At 44.0% G+C, this 15,390-nt stretch overlaps 1 protein-coding gene across 1 annotated transcript in view; it reads left to right on the top strand.

Moving 5' to 3' along the window:
* The window catches only part of PEX14 (peroxisomal biogenesis factor 14), a 197,803-nt gene that overhangs the window by 131,328 nt on the left and 51,085 nt on the right, over positions 1–15,390 (top strand). The window contains exon 4 of the mRNA XM_040326349.1: positions 14,287–14,415. Coding sequence (XP_040182283.1) covers positions 14,287–14,415 — 129 coding nt within the window. The remainder of the gene's footprint in view (positions 1–14,286; positions 14,416–15,390) is intronic.

Here is a 15,390-nt window from a genome sequence, read left to right as displayed (position 1 = left end):
TATTGGTGCGGGGGTATTGCAGAGTAATTGCGCAGAGTAATTGTGCAGGGGTATTGCAGAGTATTGCCGGGGAGCAATGCAGAGTATTGCCGGGGAGCAATGCAGAGTATTGCCGGGGAGCAATGCAGAGTATTGCCCAGGGGGGTATGCAGAGTATTGCGCAGGGGGTGGTATGCAGAGTATTGCGCAGGGGGTGGTATGCAGAGTATTGCGCAGGGGGTGGTATGCAGAGTATTGCGCAGGGGGTGGTATGCAGAGTATTGCGCAGGGGGTGGTATGCAGAGTATTGCGCAGGGGGTGGTATGCAGAGTATTGCGCAGGGGGTATGCAGAGTATTGCGCAGGGGGGTATGCAGAGTATTGCGCAGGGGGGTATGCAGAGTATTGCGCAGGGGAGGTATGCAGAGTATTGCGCAGGGGAGGTATGCAGAGTATTTCGCAGGTGGGGGGTATGCAGAGTATTTCGCAGGTGGGGGGTATGCAGAGTATTTCGCAGGGGGGGGTATGCAGAGTATTTCGCAGGGGGGGGTATGCAGAGTATTGCGCAGGGGGGGTATGCAGAGTATTGCGCAGGGGGGGTATGCAGAGTATTGCGCAGGGGGGGTATGCAGAGTATTGCGCAGGGGGGGTATGCAGAGTATTGCGCAGGGGGGTATGCAGAGTATTGCGCAGGGGGGTATGCAGAGTATTGCCGGGGGGGTATTGCAGAGTGTATTGCACAGTATTGTAGGGGGTATGCAGAGTATTGTAGGGGGTATGCAGAGTATTGTAGGGGGTATGCAGAGTATTGCAGAGTATTGTAGGGGGTATGCAGAGTATTGTAGGGGGTATGCAGAGTATTGCACAGTATTGTAGGGGGTATGCAGAGTATTGCACAGTATTGTAGGGGGTATGCAGAGTATTGTAGGGGGTATGCAGAGTATTGCAGAGTATTGTAGGGGGTATGCAGAGTATTGTAGGGGGTATGCAGAGTATTGCAGAGTATTGTAAGGGGGGGTATTGCAGGGGGTTTCAGGGATGGCTGAGCAGGGATGGATGGATCTGTGACTGCAATAGTCACAGATCCATCCACAGCGCTGCTGACACCCGCGCTCCCCCCTCTCACACTGTACCGCTCGGTACAGAGAGAGGAGGGAGGAACCGGCGTCATCAAAAGACGCCGGTTTGTTTACATGTGATCGCTCCGTCATTGGACGGAGCGATCACATGGTAAACGGCCGCTATCAGCGGCCGTTTACCGCGATTCGTGATCGGCCGGGTCCTCTGGACCCGGCGGTCATGGATGTTCCCGTGTGCGCGTCCCAGGGGACGCGCGGGAGACGGACTCTGGGAGGACGTACATTGACGCCCTCCTAGAGTTAACCACCCGCCCTGTAGACGTATATTGTCTATAGGGCGGTTACTAAGTGGTTAAGACCGACCTATGTACATTTTTTTATTTTTTTTTTTGTAGAATCCACAGAGTACTGTATAAGCCGAGTTTTTCAGCACATTTTTTGATGCTGAAAATGCCCTCCTCGGCTTATACTCGAGTCACCTTTTTGCGCCTGATCTCCCGGAATTTGGGGACCCAGTACCAGCCGGCTGTAGGTCCCCTGGACCCCAGACTTGGCACACATGTAGCCCCACTCTTTTTCTACAAGTGTGCAAAGTTTGTTGTCTGGGGGACCTACGTCCGGGGAGCACCGATTTTTTTTTTTTTCAAAAGTCGGGCACCCTTTCCATAGACTCCCATGTTAAACGGTAATTTCTCTGGTAACTTTGGGGACCTGGTACCGGCTGGCTGTAGGTCCCCCGGACCCCAAACTTTGCACACATATAGCCCCACTCTTCCTCTACAAGTGTGCAAAGTTTGTTGTCTGGGGGACCTACGTCCGGGGGGGAAACCGTTTTTTTTTTTTTTTTTCAAAGTCGGGCACCCCTTCCATAGACTCCCATGTTAAACGGTAATTTCTCTGGTAACTTTGGGGACCCGGAACCGGCCGGCCGTAGGTCCCCTGGACCCCAAACTTGGCACACATATAGCCCCACTCTTCCTCTACAAGTGTGCAAAGTTTGTTGTCTGGTGGACCTACGTCTGGGGAGCACCGATTTTTTTCAAAGTCGGGCACCCCTTCTATAGACTCCCATGTTAAACAGTAATTTCTCTGGTAAGTTGGGGACCTGGTACCGGCCGCCGTAGGTCCCCTGGACCTGAAAATTGTCACACATGTAGCCCTAGTTCTCCTCTATAAGTTTACTGTCTTGGCGACCTACGGCCGGGGAGCACCGATTTTTCAAAGCCGGGCACCCCTTCTATATACTACCATGTTTAACGTGAGGCATGGGCACAGTGAGGCATGGGCACAGTGAGGCATGGGCACAGTGAGGCATGGGCACAGTGAGGCATGGGCACAGTGAGGCATGGGCACAGTGAGGCATGGGCACAGTGAGGCATGAGCACAGTGAGGCATGCAGATGGACACCCTAGGCTTATACTCGAGTCAATACGTTTTCCCATTTTTTTTGTGGTAAAATTAGGTGCCTCGGCTTATATTCTGGTCGGCTTATACTTGTATATACGGTAAGTAAAAAAAAAAATGAAAAAATCAGCATAAATTGTAAAAAGAAAATCCAAAATGTTTTTACTCTAAATATAATAAGCATACACAAAAAAAATGTATGTATGTATGTGTATATATATATATATATATATATATATATATATATATATATAAACACACATATATATATATAACACATGTACACTCTTCTATACAGAGATATTTGGCGCTTTGCAAGGGGGGAGGGGTGCAGAGCCCATAAACAATGTGATATATAATATTTTTCCCTCGCCCCTTTTAAATAAATACCGATCAGCTTTATGTTCAGAGACAATAGGAGCCGTTGGCTTAAATTTGCAGTTTACAGTATTTATGGCTGTAATATGAAGGTGCTGGCATCGTAATTTCATGCCCCAATGAGAAGAGCAAGGTCGAGGAGAATGCCTCTATCCACATCTGCTAACACACTAACTCATAAACAAGAGCCGTCTGTATCAGGTAGCAGCGAATACGCTCGCCTAATGAAATACAGCACAGCTTTCCATTACTGTTAGTTTTTACTGTGTCGTCATTACGTGTAATTTATGTTTAAAAAATTCAATTTTATACAGGGCTCTGGGAAATAGGGGTCTTAAGGGTCAGCCGAGGACTTTTAACGGCTCTCTCGCCCTGCATGATCTTTCTAGTCAACCTTAACCCCCTCGCTGCCGCCGCGGCGGCCTCCGGCCGTCACCTCCGGGTGCCGCTGGCGGGGCCTCCTGCAGGTGTTAGAGCCCCCCCCCCCACTCCCCTCCAACTTTATATAGAACTGGTAGCCTATATTTGGGGAAGAGAAACGTCCATCTTAAAAACTGAATTTGTTCCTGATCATTACAGGCTCTTGAGGTATCTGTTGAAGATTTTTAGTTGGGCAACTCTGATCTTTCTTGTCCTGAGGGGAGCTATAGATGCAAGAAAACCTGGAACATTGCTCCAGATAGATGTTACTTTTTTAAGCAAACTACAGTAAAACCTTCGTCTAACGTGGTTTACGAGCGTTTCGCAATACAAGCTTTTTTTTTTTTTTTTAAATCATGACTTTTGTAAGCGTTTTCTCTGGGGTGTGCAGTACCGTATGTGGCCAGAGGTGCGGGGGCGCCGGTGACACTTGGAGCCGCTCTGAAACACTCTAGCCCGGATTCAGATACATTTGCGTATCTTTCGGCGGGCGTAGTAACTTACAGCAGCAGGTCCCGTATTCAGAAAGAACTTGCGCTGTAAGTTACGGCGGCGTAGTGTAACTGGGCCGGCGTAAGCCCGCCTAATTCAAATGTGGAGGAGGTGGGCGTGTTTTATGTTAATTACTCGTGACCCCACGTAAATGCCGCTTTTTACGAACGGTGCATGCGCTGTCCGTGGACGTATCGTGCGACGTGGCTCCCAAACAAAATTGGCGTCCCTTTTTTCCCACAAAAAAAAGAGCTTTCTTTTGGTGGTATTTGATCACCTCTGCGTTTTTTTTATTTTTTGCACTATAAACAAAAAATAAAGCGACAGTTTTGAAAAAAAAAAATATTTTCAACTTTTTGCTATAATAAATATCCCCCAAAAAGATATAAAAACAATTTATTTTTTCCTCAATTTAGGCAGATACGTATTTTTCTACATATTTTGGGTAAATAAGTGTTTGATGATTGGTTTGCGCAAAATTTATAGTGTCTACCAAATAGGGGATAGTTTTATTGCATTTTTATTAAAAAAAAAAAAAAATTCTAGTAATGGCGGCGATCAGCGATTTTTATCATGGCTGCGACATTATGGCGGACACATCGGAAACTTTTGACACTATTTTGGGACCATTGTCATTTTTGCAGCGAACAGTGCTAAAAATAAACAAATGCACTGGTTACTGTAAAAATTACACTGGCAGTGAAGGCGGTGAAAATGTGGATTAACCTTCTGTTTTTACTGCTCCTTGCCACTTGTGTAAAAATTAGAGGGGGGGGGGGGTTGTGGCGGTTTCATATTTGATTTGTTCCTGCCCAGCACGCAAGATGGTGCGGTTCTCATTGTGCGGGGTCTCCAAACTTCATAAACAAAGGGCACGTTTACTGGTTTTCAATCTATAGAGGGGGCTAGACTGTGACCAGTGGGGGGAGGAGAAAATGTCCTGGTGTCAGTGGAAGTAATTAGAGGGAGTAATAGTGCCCCATTGTTGGTATCAGTGGAAAGATTAGTGCCATGTTATTGGTGTCAATAGGAGAAATAAGGTGCAATCGTTGGTATCGTGGAAGGAATAGTGCCCCATCATTTGGTATCAATGGAAGAAATAATGCTCTATAATTGGTGTCAGAGGGAGAAATAGTGTGCCATCGTTGGTGTCAGGGTTGCCAACTTTGTAGTAAATTTACAAACCGTTTTAAAAAAAAATGTAATTTTTGCATCTGTCCATTATAGACGTGTGGCCTGTATGTCCGTAATGGACATTTATGGACAGATGCAAAAATTACGAATTTTACAAATTGTTTGTAATTTACTGATAGTTGGCAACCCTGGTTGGTGTCAGGAATGGTGTTCTATCATTGGTGTCAGTGGGAAGAATAGTGCCCCATCATTGGTGTCAGTGGGAGGAACAGGGCTCCATCATTGGTGTCAGTGGGAGGAATAGTACCCCATCATTGGTGTCAGTAGGAGGAATAGTGCCCCATCATTGGTGTCAGTGGGAAAAATAGTGTCCCAGTGTCCGAGTAAGTCGGAGGAACAGTACCCCATCATTGGTGTCAGTGGGAGGAACAGGGCCCCATCATTGGCGTCAGTGGGAGGAATAGTGCCCCATCATTGGCATCAGTGGGAAGAATAGTGCCCCATCATTGGTGTCAGTGGGAAAAATGGTGTCCCAGTGTCCGAGTAAGTCGGAGGAACAGTACCCCATCATTGGTGTCAGTGGGAGGAATGGTGCCCCATCATTGGCGTCAGTGGGAGGAATAGTGCCCCATCATTGGCATCAGTGGGAGGAATAGTGCCCCATCATTGGCATCAGTGGGAGGAATAGTGCCCCATCATTGGCATCAGTGGGAGGAATAGTGCTCCATCATTGGTGTCAGTGGGAAGAGCAGTGTTCCATTGTCGGTGTGAGTGGCGGGAACTATGCTTCACTGTTGCTGACAGTTGGGGGGACGGGGGATAATGCCTCCTGGGCCAGATAAAAGCAAGCAAAGAGCCACAGTTTGGCAACCATTGACCAATCACATAACATATACAACTATTGGAGGTTTTTGCTTCATCTGATGAGCCTATAGGTGTCCCAGTTTGTTCTATTAATGAGGCTGTAAGCTGCATGAACCTGCCACAGAAGAAGCAATCAGTGGGCTCCATTGGAAGATTTCAATGATTTTTTTGGTAAGGCGATTGGAAGAGTAAAGATGATATACATGTTGCCTATTGGAGACTGTGGGAGACGGAGCTTGGAGCGTTGCTCTTCGGCCTGTTAAATAAAAGCGTATGGGTGGTAAGACCTGCAGACCGTGCCGCTGACACTTGGCCGGGGCTCTAATCTTGCTGATGTTAAAGTCAGTGAGGCTGACCCAAAAGCCATGAAACGGGCAAGCGCCCAGCGGGAGTTGACAGGACTAATGGCTCCCATTTTCTGAGCCGCTGCCGAAGCTAAAGACTCTGAGCCTCACAACCTCCCTCCCCTCCTTTTGTACCATAAATATATATAACCTGGGTGAGGTCAATATTGGCAAAGCCCCCTCTGGATAATGAAAATTATAGATCCATTTCTGTGCACAGCAAAATGTTACAGGAACATTTCATGACTCGGAAACATTGAAATGCTTTCTAACTAGGGCTGCAACTAACGATTATTTTCATAATCGATTAGTTGGCCGATTATTGTTTCGATTACTCGGATAATAACCTTAAAGCGGGGGTTCACCCTATAAAAAAAAATATATATATATATTTTTTTCTTCTAGCATAAAATTAAGCATAGTAGCGCGAGCTACAGTATGCCTGTATTTATTTTTTTAGCCCCGTACTCACTGTGCAATCCTGTATTGAAGATTCCGACTCCCCGCGGGGAATGGGCGTTCCTATACAGAGGGAAGGTGATTGACGGCCGGCTATGGCACGTCACGCTTCTCCGGAAATAGCCGAAATAGGACTTGGCTCTTCACGGCGCCTGCGCATAGTCTGTGCGCAGGCGCCGTATAGCGCCGTGAAGAGCCGAGACCTACTCTGGCTATCTTCGGGGAGCGTGACGTGCCATAGCCGGCCGTCAATCATCTTCCCTCTTGATATGAACGCCCATTCCCCGCGGGGAGTCCGAATCTTCAATACAGGATTGCACAGTGAGTACGGGGCAAACAAAATAAATACAGGCATACTGTAGCTTGCGCTACTATGCCTAATTTAATGCTAAAATGTTGATAATGAGGGTGAACCACCACTTTAAAAAATAAAAAATAAAAAAAATTACATTTTTTTGGGCCAATTCGTTGTTGGGCAGATTACAAAACACAAATTGCCGCAAAAACACATTACATGCTTTTCTGCAGCTTCTCCATTGTAGTATATTGAACAAAAAAAAACAAAATAGCGCAGTTTTGCGTTAAAAAGTCATTGCCCTTTCCAAATACGCAGCAGCTGGAAAAAAAACAGGCATGTGAACGTGTCCTATAGGAAAACATGTAAATGAACTGTAGTGGGTTTCTGCAAAAAGCACCAAAAAACAGAGGTGTGAACCCGGCCTGAGATGTTTAGTAACATAATGGGGTTAAAAAAAACAAAATAAATTACAAAAAGAGCAAATAATCACTACTGTAAGGGGTTAATTGTTTTACTATTTGTTTACTACCCCCCTACCACTGCCACTTTGTACATATGAAAGCGCTGATCACCTTTTAGAATGTAAGTGTTTTTACCTACATTAAACATTGGTACCTTTCAGTATTACGATATGTGCCTTTCTCTTCTTCTTCTACATCTCTACACATTGGTTTAAACTTTTGGCCTACATTGAGTACCCCTGGAAGCGATCATTCACCTGATTCGATCACTGGGTTTCCTGGACTCTGATTGACGTGCAAGATGTCTCCGGGAGAATTGCAGCTGACGATCCATGCCTGAGAGTGGTTTATATCCTGCTTTACTGACCCTCTGGGCATATGTCCATTAGGGCACAGTACCTCCAGTACAGGGCCGGCCCTACCATGGGACCCGATGGTACCATTGTACCAGGCAGCACTTTCAGGGGGGCAGCAAATTTCCTGCCCACACGCCATCCCATTCCGCCAGCTCCACTCTCCACTCCACTGTGGGGCTAATTGCCGCCCGACCGCTTCTCCCGTTCCGCTCTCCGCTCCACTGTGGGGTTAATTGCATGAATAGAGCCATAACGGGTTCTTTTTATACTCCTATATACATGTATAGAGCCATGATAGGTCCACTTTAGTTATCATGATATAAAATAATGGATGTGGGGGCATTTTGGTGAACATAATTTTTTTTGGGGGGGGGCAGCATTTCATTCTTGGTACCAGGCAGCACAATGTCTTGGGCCGGCACTGCTCCGGTAAGCCTTCCTTTCAATGATCGGTGGTGGATTTCTTCATTGCACTTCATTCCGAGGCATTGGGACTATTACAACCAATTCTTATCACATTGGACTTCTTTTCACTTATTTCCACTAAGGAATTTATATACACACTATTTAGTGTTTATATACATTTATCACAATAGAACAAATTTATATTTTTTTTGGGTGATATTTTGTCGTCATTATTTTCTTTGGTGCACTATCCATTCATCCATTTATTCGGGTGATCTTCTTCTTTTATGCGCTACACTTTTTTGTTCTATTGTGTGTATGAAGCTTTAGGGTTCCAACTAACCCTGGTTTAGTAAATAGTGGTGTCCTCTTTTGACTACAGTGTGCAAATCATTAGAGTGGCTAAAAAGAATTACAGCTGATTTGTCACATTACCATTTCCCATGGATGTACATACAATTTCTACGTCTCTACTTCCTAAACCACGGATACCAATATAGATTTTGACCCATCATTGTAGCTGTAACTTCCATTCTGTTAGGCTTTTCGCAAGAGTTTGAAGCAAGTCTGTGGGAATTTGTACCAATTCAGAATTGGTGTTCCAGTTCATCCCAAAGGTGTTTAGTAGGGTTGAGTTGTAGGACACGAGTTCCTCCACTCCAAACTGGTCAAACTATGTCTTATGGGCCTAGATTTGTGCACACCAGAGGCAATATCAAGCCATTCCTGTACAAGTACCGGTAGTTGGACACATGATTTTTATATATATATTTTTTTTTCACAAAATGGCATTGTTGCTATATTATTTATCCACTTTTAAATTAAATAGTTCTTTGAGAAGTAGTTAGTAGGAATCTGCAAAATAATTCACAAGTTGTGTTGAAAAACCTTTCTGCTTGCAGTAGGTTTTTTAGCTGGTTACTGAGCGACTGTCAAGCCTTTTTTACTCGGCTCCGAGTCCTTGCCTTGTGTCCCCTTGGTGTCTCGCAGATTATTCAGCTCAGATAGCAATCAACTGGGAGACGCGTGTGTCTAATTTGCATTAGATTATTCGAAACAAAAAAAAAAAACTGCATTAGTCAGGCTGGTGATAAACAACGGCAAGGAGTTTATAATAACAGCCGACGCTTCAGCGTCCTTCTCTCTCGGACAATCGTCTCTTGTTAACCTCTTCTCATCCTTGTGTTGGTGGGACAGGGTCCTTGTGTCTTTGATGCCCTTGTTGTGTGTCGCGTTATACGTGTAAATAAAGAACGCAAATTATCAAGCGCTGAAACCACAATACTTTGATCTTGTTGACTAGCCATTACTATTGGTTTCAAATGTTTTTTGTTCCTTGAAGGTCTTCTGAAAATACAAGGGGTTTGGTTAGAAAAGAAAAGGGTATCCTCGTAGATGTGTTTTTCTTCTAAGGCCTCGTACACACGATCGTGTGTGAGTCCCATAGGTTATTTAACCATCGGTTAAAAAAAAGCCAACTTGCTTTAAATTTAACCGATGGATTCCTAACCGATAGAAAAAAACGATCGTTAGTAGGCACAACCATTGGTAAAAATCCACGCATGCTCAGAATCAAGTCGACGCATTCTTGGAAGCATTGAACTTCCTTTTTTTCAGTACGTCGTTGTGTTTTACGTCACCGCGTTCTGACACGATCGTTTTTTTAACCGATGGTGTGTAGGCGCGACTGACCCTCAGTCAGCTTTATCGGTTAACCGATGAAAACGGTCCATCCATCCGTTGTCATCGGATGGACTGATCGTGTGTACGCGGCATACGCCATCTCACAGTTGCCTAGCATGGGTCAACAATTTGTGTTTTCTGTCTTCTTCAAATAGCCTGCTGGCAAAACAGGCAAAATACCAATGAGGTAACAAAAAGTAACTAAAAACCCTGAAAGAGTAAAAAGCTGCCACATCCACAAAAGAGAATGCCACCAACCCAACGTAGAAATGGCAAATACACTTTGAAGGCACCCATGCATTCAGCCTCCATATCCGAAAACATTATCTCCTTAAAGCAGAATTAAACCCACCCATTTAACAAAAAATAGTTACATTTCCGGCACGTGCCAGAAATGTAACACCCCCATTGTTGCTCAGAGGCCAAGATAGCAGCTTTCTTGACTAAAAACAATAGAAGGGTTTACTTCCACTTTAAGGATCCCAGATGCTCTTCTCCAAAGGTAGTCTTGATCAACCAATGCAGTGTGGATCCCATAGAGAGAGGTGATACCATGAGGTTGGCTTTCAGTCATTATTATCAATAAGCCAAACATCTTATTAGTGGGGGCTTAAGGTGGCTTCAGTCCTCAGATGGCAGCCTCCAGTACATGTATGAAACACTTGCTCGGTGGTCTTTCTTAGAAAAGATCGTTGTACAAATGTGCAAATTTGCATTGGATAAATGTGCATGTTTTGAGATGAGGGAATGGGCATTTTAATATTAGAAAAGGGGACGCAAGCTACCTTGGTGGAGAACAGTCCACCTCTCCAAGAAGGCTTGGCTGTGTGATGTCAGAAGACCATTACATGTAAAACCTTATTCCAATCAATCTTCTCTAACTAGGATATACAAAAGTTCTCTTCTGCCTGAAGGTGCCTCAGACACATGGAAGCCCCTGGGTTAATATAATATATGATATATATAATATAACACATGTTGGGTAGCTACACTAGATTAGATGTGGAAGTGTTTTCTCTTGCTTTTCACAAAGTAAGATCAAAGATCTAAGTTACTATACTTGTACAACAACCAATTGATAACTTGCCTTCATAGACAGAATCAACATTTTTAACAGGCTTTGGAACAGTCGCGTTAAAAATCCATAGAATGAGTTTATATCATCTTTGCTCTGGAAAATGCCACATTGATATGTCAGATGCCAGAACTTCAGTGGGTAGTGGAGGCTCTGCCAATTGACAGTTGAATGAGAGAGGTAGAAGTTGCAGTTGAAGCCCTGTGTACAGTTTGGGCTTAGGCTCTAAGGTAGGGTTTCTCCAGAGGTTGCTAGGGTTTCCTTGAGCAATGAGACAGTTCTGCTTCTCAGATAAGTTCCCATTGACCAATGATCTTTTTATCTATAATTCTTCCCAATAACCACAAGTGTAAGGAGCATTTTTCCCACTGACCATCACACTAATGTATCCTGAGTTGTAGATATATTGGCCCGGATTCAGAAAGAAATGCCTATCTTTAGGCGGGCGTAGCGTATCTCATATACGCTACGCCGCCGTAACTTTGAGAGGCAAGTCCCGTATTCAGAAAGAACTTGCGCCCGAAGTTACGGCGGCGTAGCGTATATGGGCCGGCGTAAGCCCGCCTAATTCAAAATAGGCTGGTAGGGGGCGTGTTGTATGGTAATTAATTGTGACCCGTAAATATTATCCCAGTGCGCATGCTCCAAATTACGCCGCAAATAGTCTAATGCTTTAGACGTGAACATAACTTACGCACAGCCCTATTCGCGTACGACTTACGCAAATGATGTAAACAACGCAAAATTCTACGCTGTCCCGACGTCCATACTTACCATTGGCTACGCCTCATATAGCAGGGGTAACTTTACGCCGAAAAAAGCCTTACGTAAATGACGTAAATCAATGCGCCGGGCGCACGTACGTTTCTGAATCGGCTTATCTAGCTCATTTGCATATTCTACGCGTAAATCTACGGAAGCGCCCCTAGCGGCCAGGGTAAATATGCACCCCAAGATACAACGGCGTGGGAGACTTACGCCGCTCGTATCTAGGCAACAGTAAGGCGTATCTGATTCTATGAATCAGGCGCAGAGATGCAACGCCTCACACTCAGAGTTACGACGGCGTATCTGGAGATACGCCATCCTAACTCCTTTCTGAATCCGGGCCATTATTATTATTAGCAGGGGTTTCCTGAGATCGGAAAGTTAATTCAAGGGTTCCTCTGTATTGAAAAGTTTGAGATAGCCTGACCGAAGGGTTTTCCACATGTTCCAAAAATTTAACAATCTAATGCAAGTTCTTGCAGACACAACAGATGTTTCCTTACAAACATCTTAGGCCAGGTTAGGTCCATTGAGAATTGCATTGTAACTGCATTTTTTTGTATTTTATTGACAACATTGGAACTCTATTAAAAGCCTTTAACTTATGACTGACCAGCTGTTGGCAAGATAAATATCCCGGGTTCTATACATCTTGTTACATCTTGCATTTCTCTTCATCTGAAGCACAATAGAGTCGGATCCTGACCGGTGTTTCCTCAAGTTTTGGATTAGGGCTGCAACTAACGATTATTTTCATAATCGATTAGTTGGCCGATTATTGTTTCGATTAATCGGATAATAGCCTTAAAAAAAAAAATTTGTTGTTGGGCAGATTACAAAACACAAATTGCTGCAAAAACACATTACATGCTTTTCTGCAGCTTCCCAATTGAAGTAAATTGAACCAAAAAAAAATGGCACCGTTTTGCGTTAAAAAGTCCTTGCCCTTTCCAAATACGCAGCAGCTGAAAAAAAATTATGAATGTGAATGTGTCCCATAGGAAAACATGTAAATGAACTGTAGTGTGTTTCTGCAAAAAGCACCAAAAAACAGAGGTGTGAACCCCGGCCTGAGTAATTGTAAGGGGTTCATTTTTGTACCGTGGGACAGTGAAAGTAATATTTACAGTAGCGATTTGCTTTTTTGTACTATAAAGGGCAAATTTTTGTTTTTTTTAACCCCATTATGTTACTGACCGATTAATCGATTATGAAAATTGTAATCGATTAATTTCATAATCGATTGTTTGTTTCGGCCCTATTTTGGATGTACACCCACTGCTGGTTCTTGTTCTTTGTGGATCGTTCACAGCAACTCTGAGGTGGGACTACTCCCTTGTAGAATATGACCACTTGTGCCATTTAATAGCTACGAGTTGTGAAGTAATCGCATAGGTGTCTGCATTTGTAAGCGTTCTGAAGAAGACCATTTCCTTTCTGGATACTGGTGGTGTAAGTGGGAAGATATATTGGGTCACTTATTCCAAGCAGTTCTTTGACATTGCAGAAGCTCATATGGTGGTACATGACTTACTCACTAAAGTTTTGGCTACACTTCTTTATATCGAATAATGTGTTATCATTGTTTTTGAAGGTTAACAGTGATCTCAGTGTTGCTTCTTTTTTTTTTCAAGACGTTTTATTGAGTATTTCAACAGTACAGTTCAGTCAAAGTGATACAACATACCGGATAGCCATCAATTCACATTGGATTTTACAATAAGAGTTATAACAGTATACATGTTATTCTACAGCATCAAACCTGTAACATTTATCTTGGTAATAAAAAGTGAAAGATATTCATACATAGTACATCAATAAGAAAATAGAACGTCCAGGTCATGCATTGTTGGAACAATAAGAACATTAGGGGCCCCCCCGAAACCCGCCCACCCCTGTTGCTTCTAACAACCTTACAAACAGTTCTAAAAAGTTGGGAGGAAGTTGTAAGATTTTAGCAGCATTTACTCTCAGAATTGTCCAGTTTCGCCATAGACACCAAGCTTGGTCAAATATGTAACAGCCCGTGGCATATCCCCCGGCAGCACTACTTGGCATTCTTTGGGTATTCCATTCTCTGTTCATATAATCACTTTGTGAGCTTTTTGATTTCCTTTTTATTTCTGCGTTTGTCATAAAATATAGACTTCTTCTTCTTCTCTGTAGTAATGATGCACTTTAACGAGCTGCCTCTTTACATAATTAGCTCTGGTTAGTTTTTTCATTCTCTTTTCTTTTTGTCTGGTTTCGTGGGGGTTTTTACGTGAGCTGAATCAAGGACGCTAACCTTTAACCAGGACAGTTCCACAACGTCTTCACCCCCCCGCAGCCCAACTTCCCGGGGACAGAGGAGTTAATGGCGGACGGAGCAAATGAAAATGAGCCATGTTTTGCTGTTGATGAGGAGCTTGCAATGTATCAGACTCGAGCTGCAGTAATAAAATTGCTGAGAAATTAAGCAAATTGAATGAGAAACATCAAACCTCGAACAATTTCTCCGCCCAGACACCGAGCCTGAGAGATTGAGCGCTATAATTCACGTTTTGTCTATTTTCCTTTCTGGCTTATATTTTAACATGACAGCAGTGGAATTGGACGATGTTGTTTTTATTGAAATATCAGACCATAGCTCAGCGATGTCGGAGGAGCAGAAAGATCTGACTTTTATCTGTTGTGTTTTTTTTTCAGGATTAACTGACGAGGAGGTTGAGTTGGCACTACAGCAGTCGGGCACTGCTCATGATGACCCACCACCCTTGGGTGCCCCTATCCTGCCCCACCCAGGACCATCTCATCAGCTGGCAGTTCAGCCATACAGTGAGTCATATTTTATGTTAATGAAATATTAATTAGTTCCTGGAACTGCCGGCTCCATTGGGACAAAATGTCCACACTTTCCAACAAACTGAAAATTTCAGTTTCAAGAAGCAGTTTTCTACGTGTGCCTGTGTGTATTTTATTTGCCCATTTTCTTCTTGGGTTCATTTTCTCCAAATAAAATGTATTAAAGCTGAACCCCAGGCAGATATGAAGGACGCCAATTAATGTAGCCCTGTACTCATGAATACATTATTTTTAAATGCAAGCAAGTTGGAGTACCTGAATTGGATCTGGTATTGGCCTTTCGCAGTCCTTGTACAGCAGAGCTCAAACCTGGGAAAGGGAGGAGCAGCTGATGGAGCCAATCCATAGTATTGCATCTCTTATGTGCTAACAAGGAGCTCATCAGTCTGCTGCTTCTCCTTTCACTGTCCAGTCACAGGCTTGTGAATAGCTAAAACCTGGCAACCTAACTGCATCCAAATTTGTTTTTATTTTGTATGTGGCAAGCCGGGTTATTAATCGCTTGCCGCCCTTATAACTTATATGGTGGCAAAGCAGCTCGGCTGAGCTAGATCCTGTACATAGTAAGTGAGCTGACATGTCTGGGTAGGGGCCATGCTGCCGGCGGCCTGTTCGTGCTGTAATTAAGCACAGCAGATGTCGATCACCGGGTGCCGGCCAATGGATTACCACCGGCAGCCTGCAATCATCATGAATTCACACAGGACAGAGCCCTGTCTGTGTAAACAAGGTAGAGCCCTGTCATGATTTAAATCACTAGTAAAAAGTCTTGATTTAAATCAACTTGCCCTGATATCTCCTCTTTGAGACAAAGAAAGGGCATTGGCAGGTAGCACTGGTTTGGAACCGACAGATGACACTGTTGGCATTGGCAGGTGGCACTGGTTTGGAACCGACAGATGGCACTGAATGGCACTAGCAGGTGGCATTAGTTTGGAACGGACAGGT

This window comes from Rana temporaria, chromosome 10 (assembly GCF_905171775.1).
Source record: "Rana temporaria chromosome 10, aRanTem1.1, whole genome shotgun sequence".
Classification (NCBI taxonomy): Eukaryota; Metazoa; Chordata; class Amphibia; order Anura; family Ranidae; genus Rana; species Rana temporaria.
Note: the sequence above shows the minus strand (reverse complement) of the source record. Positions and strands in the feature narration are given on the sequence as shown.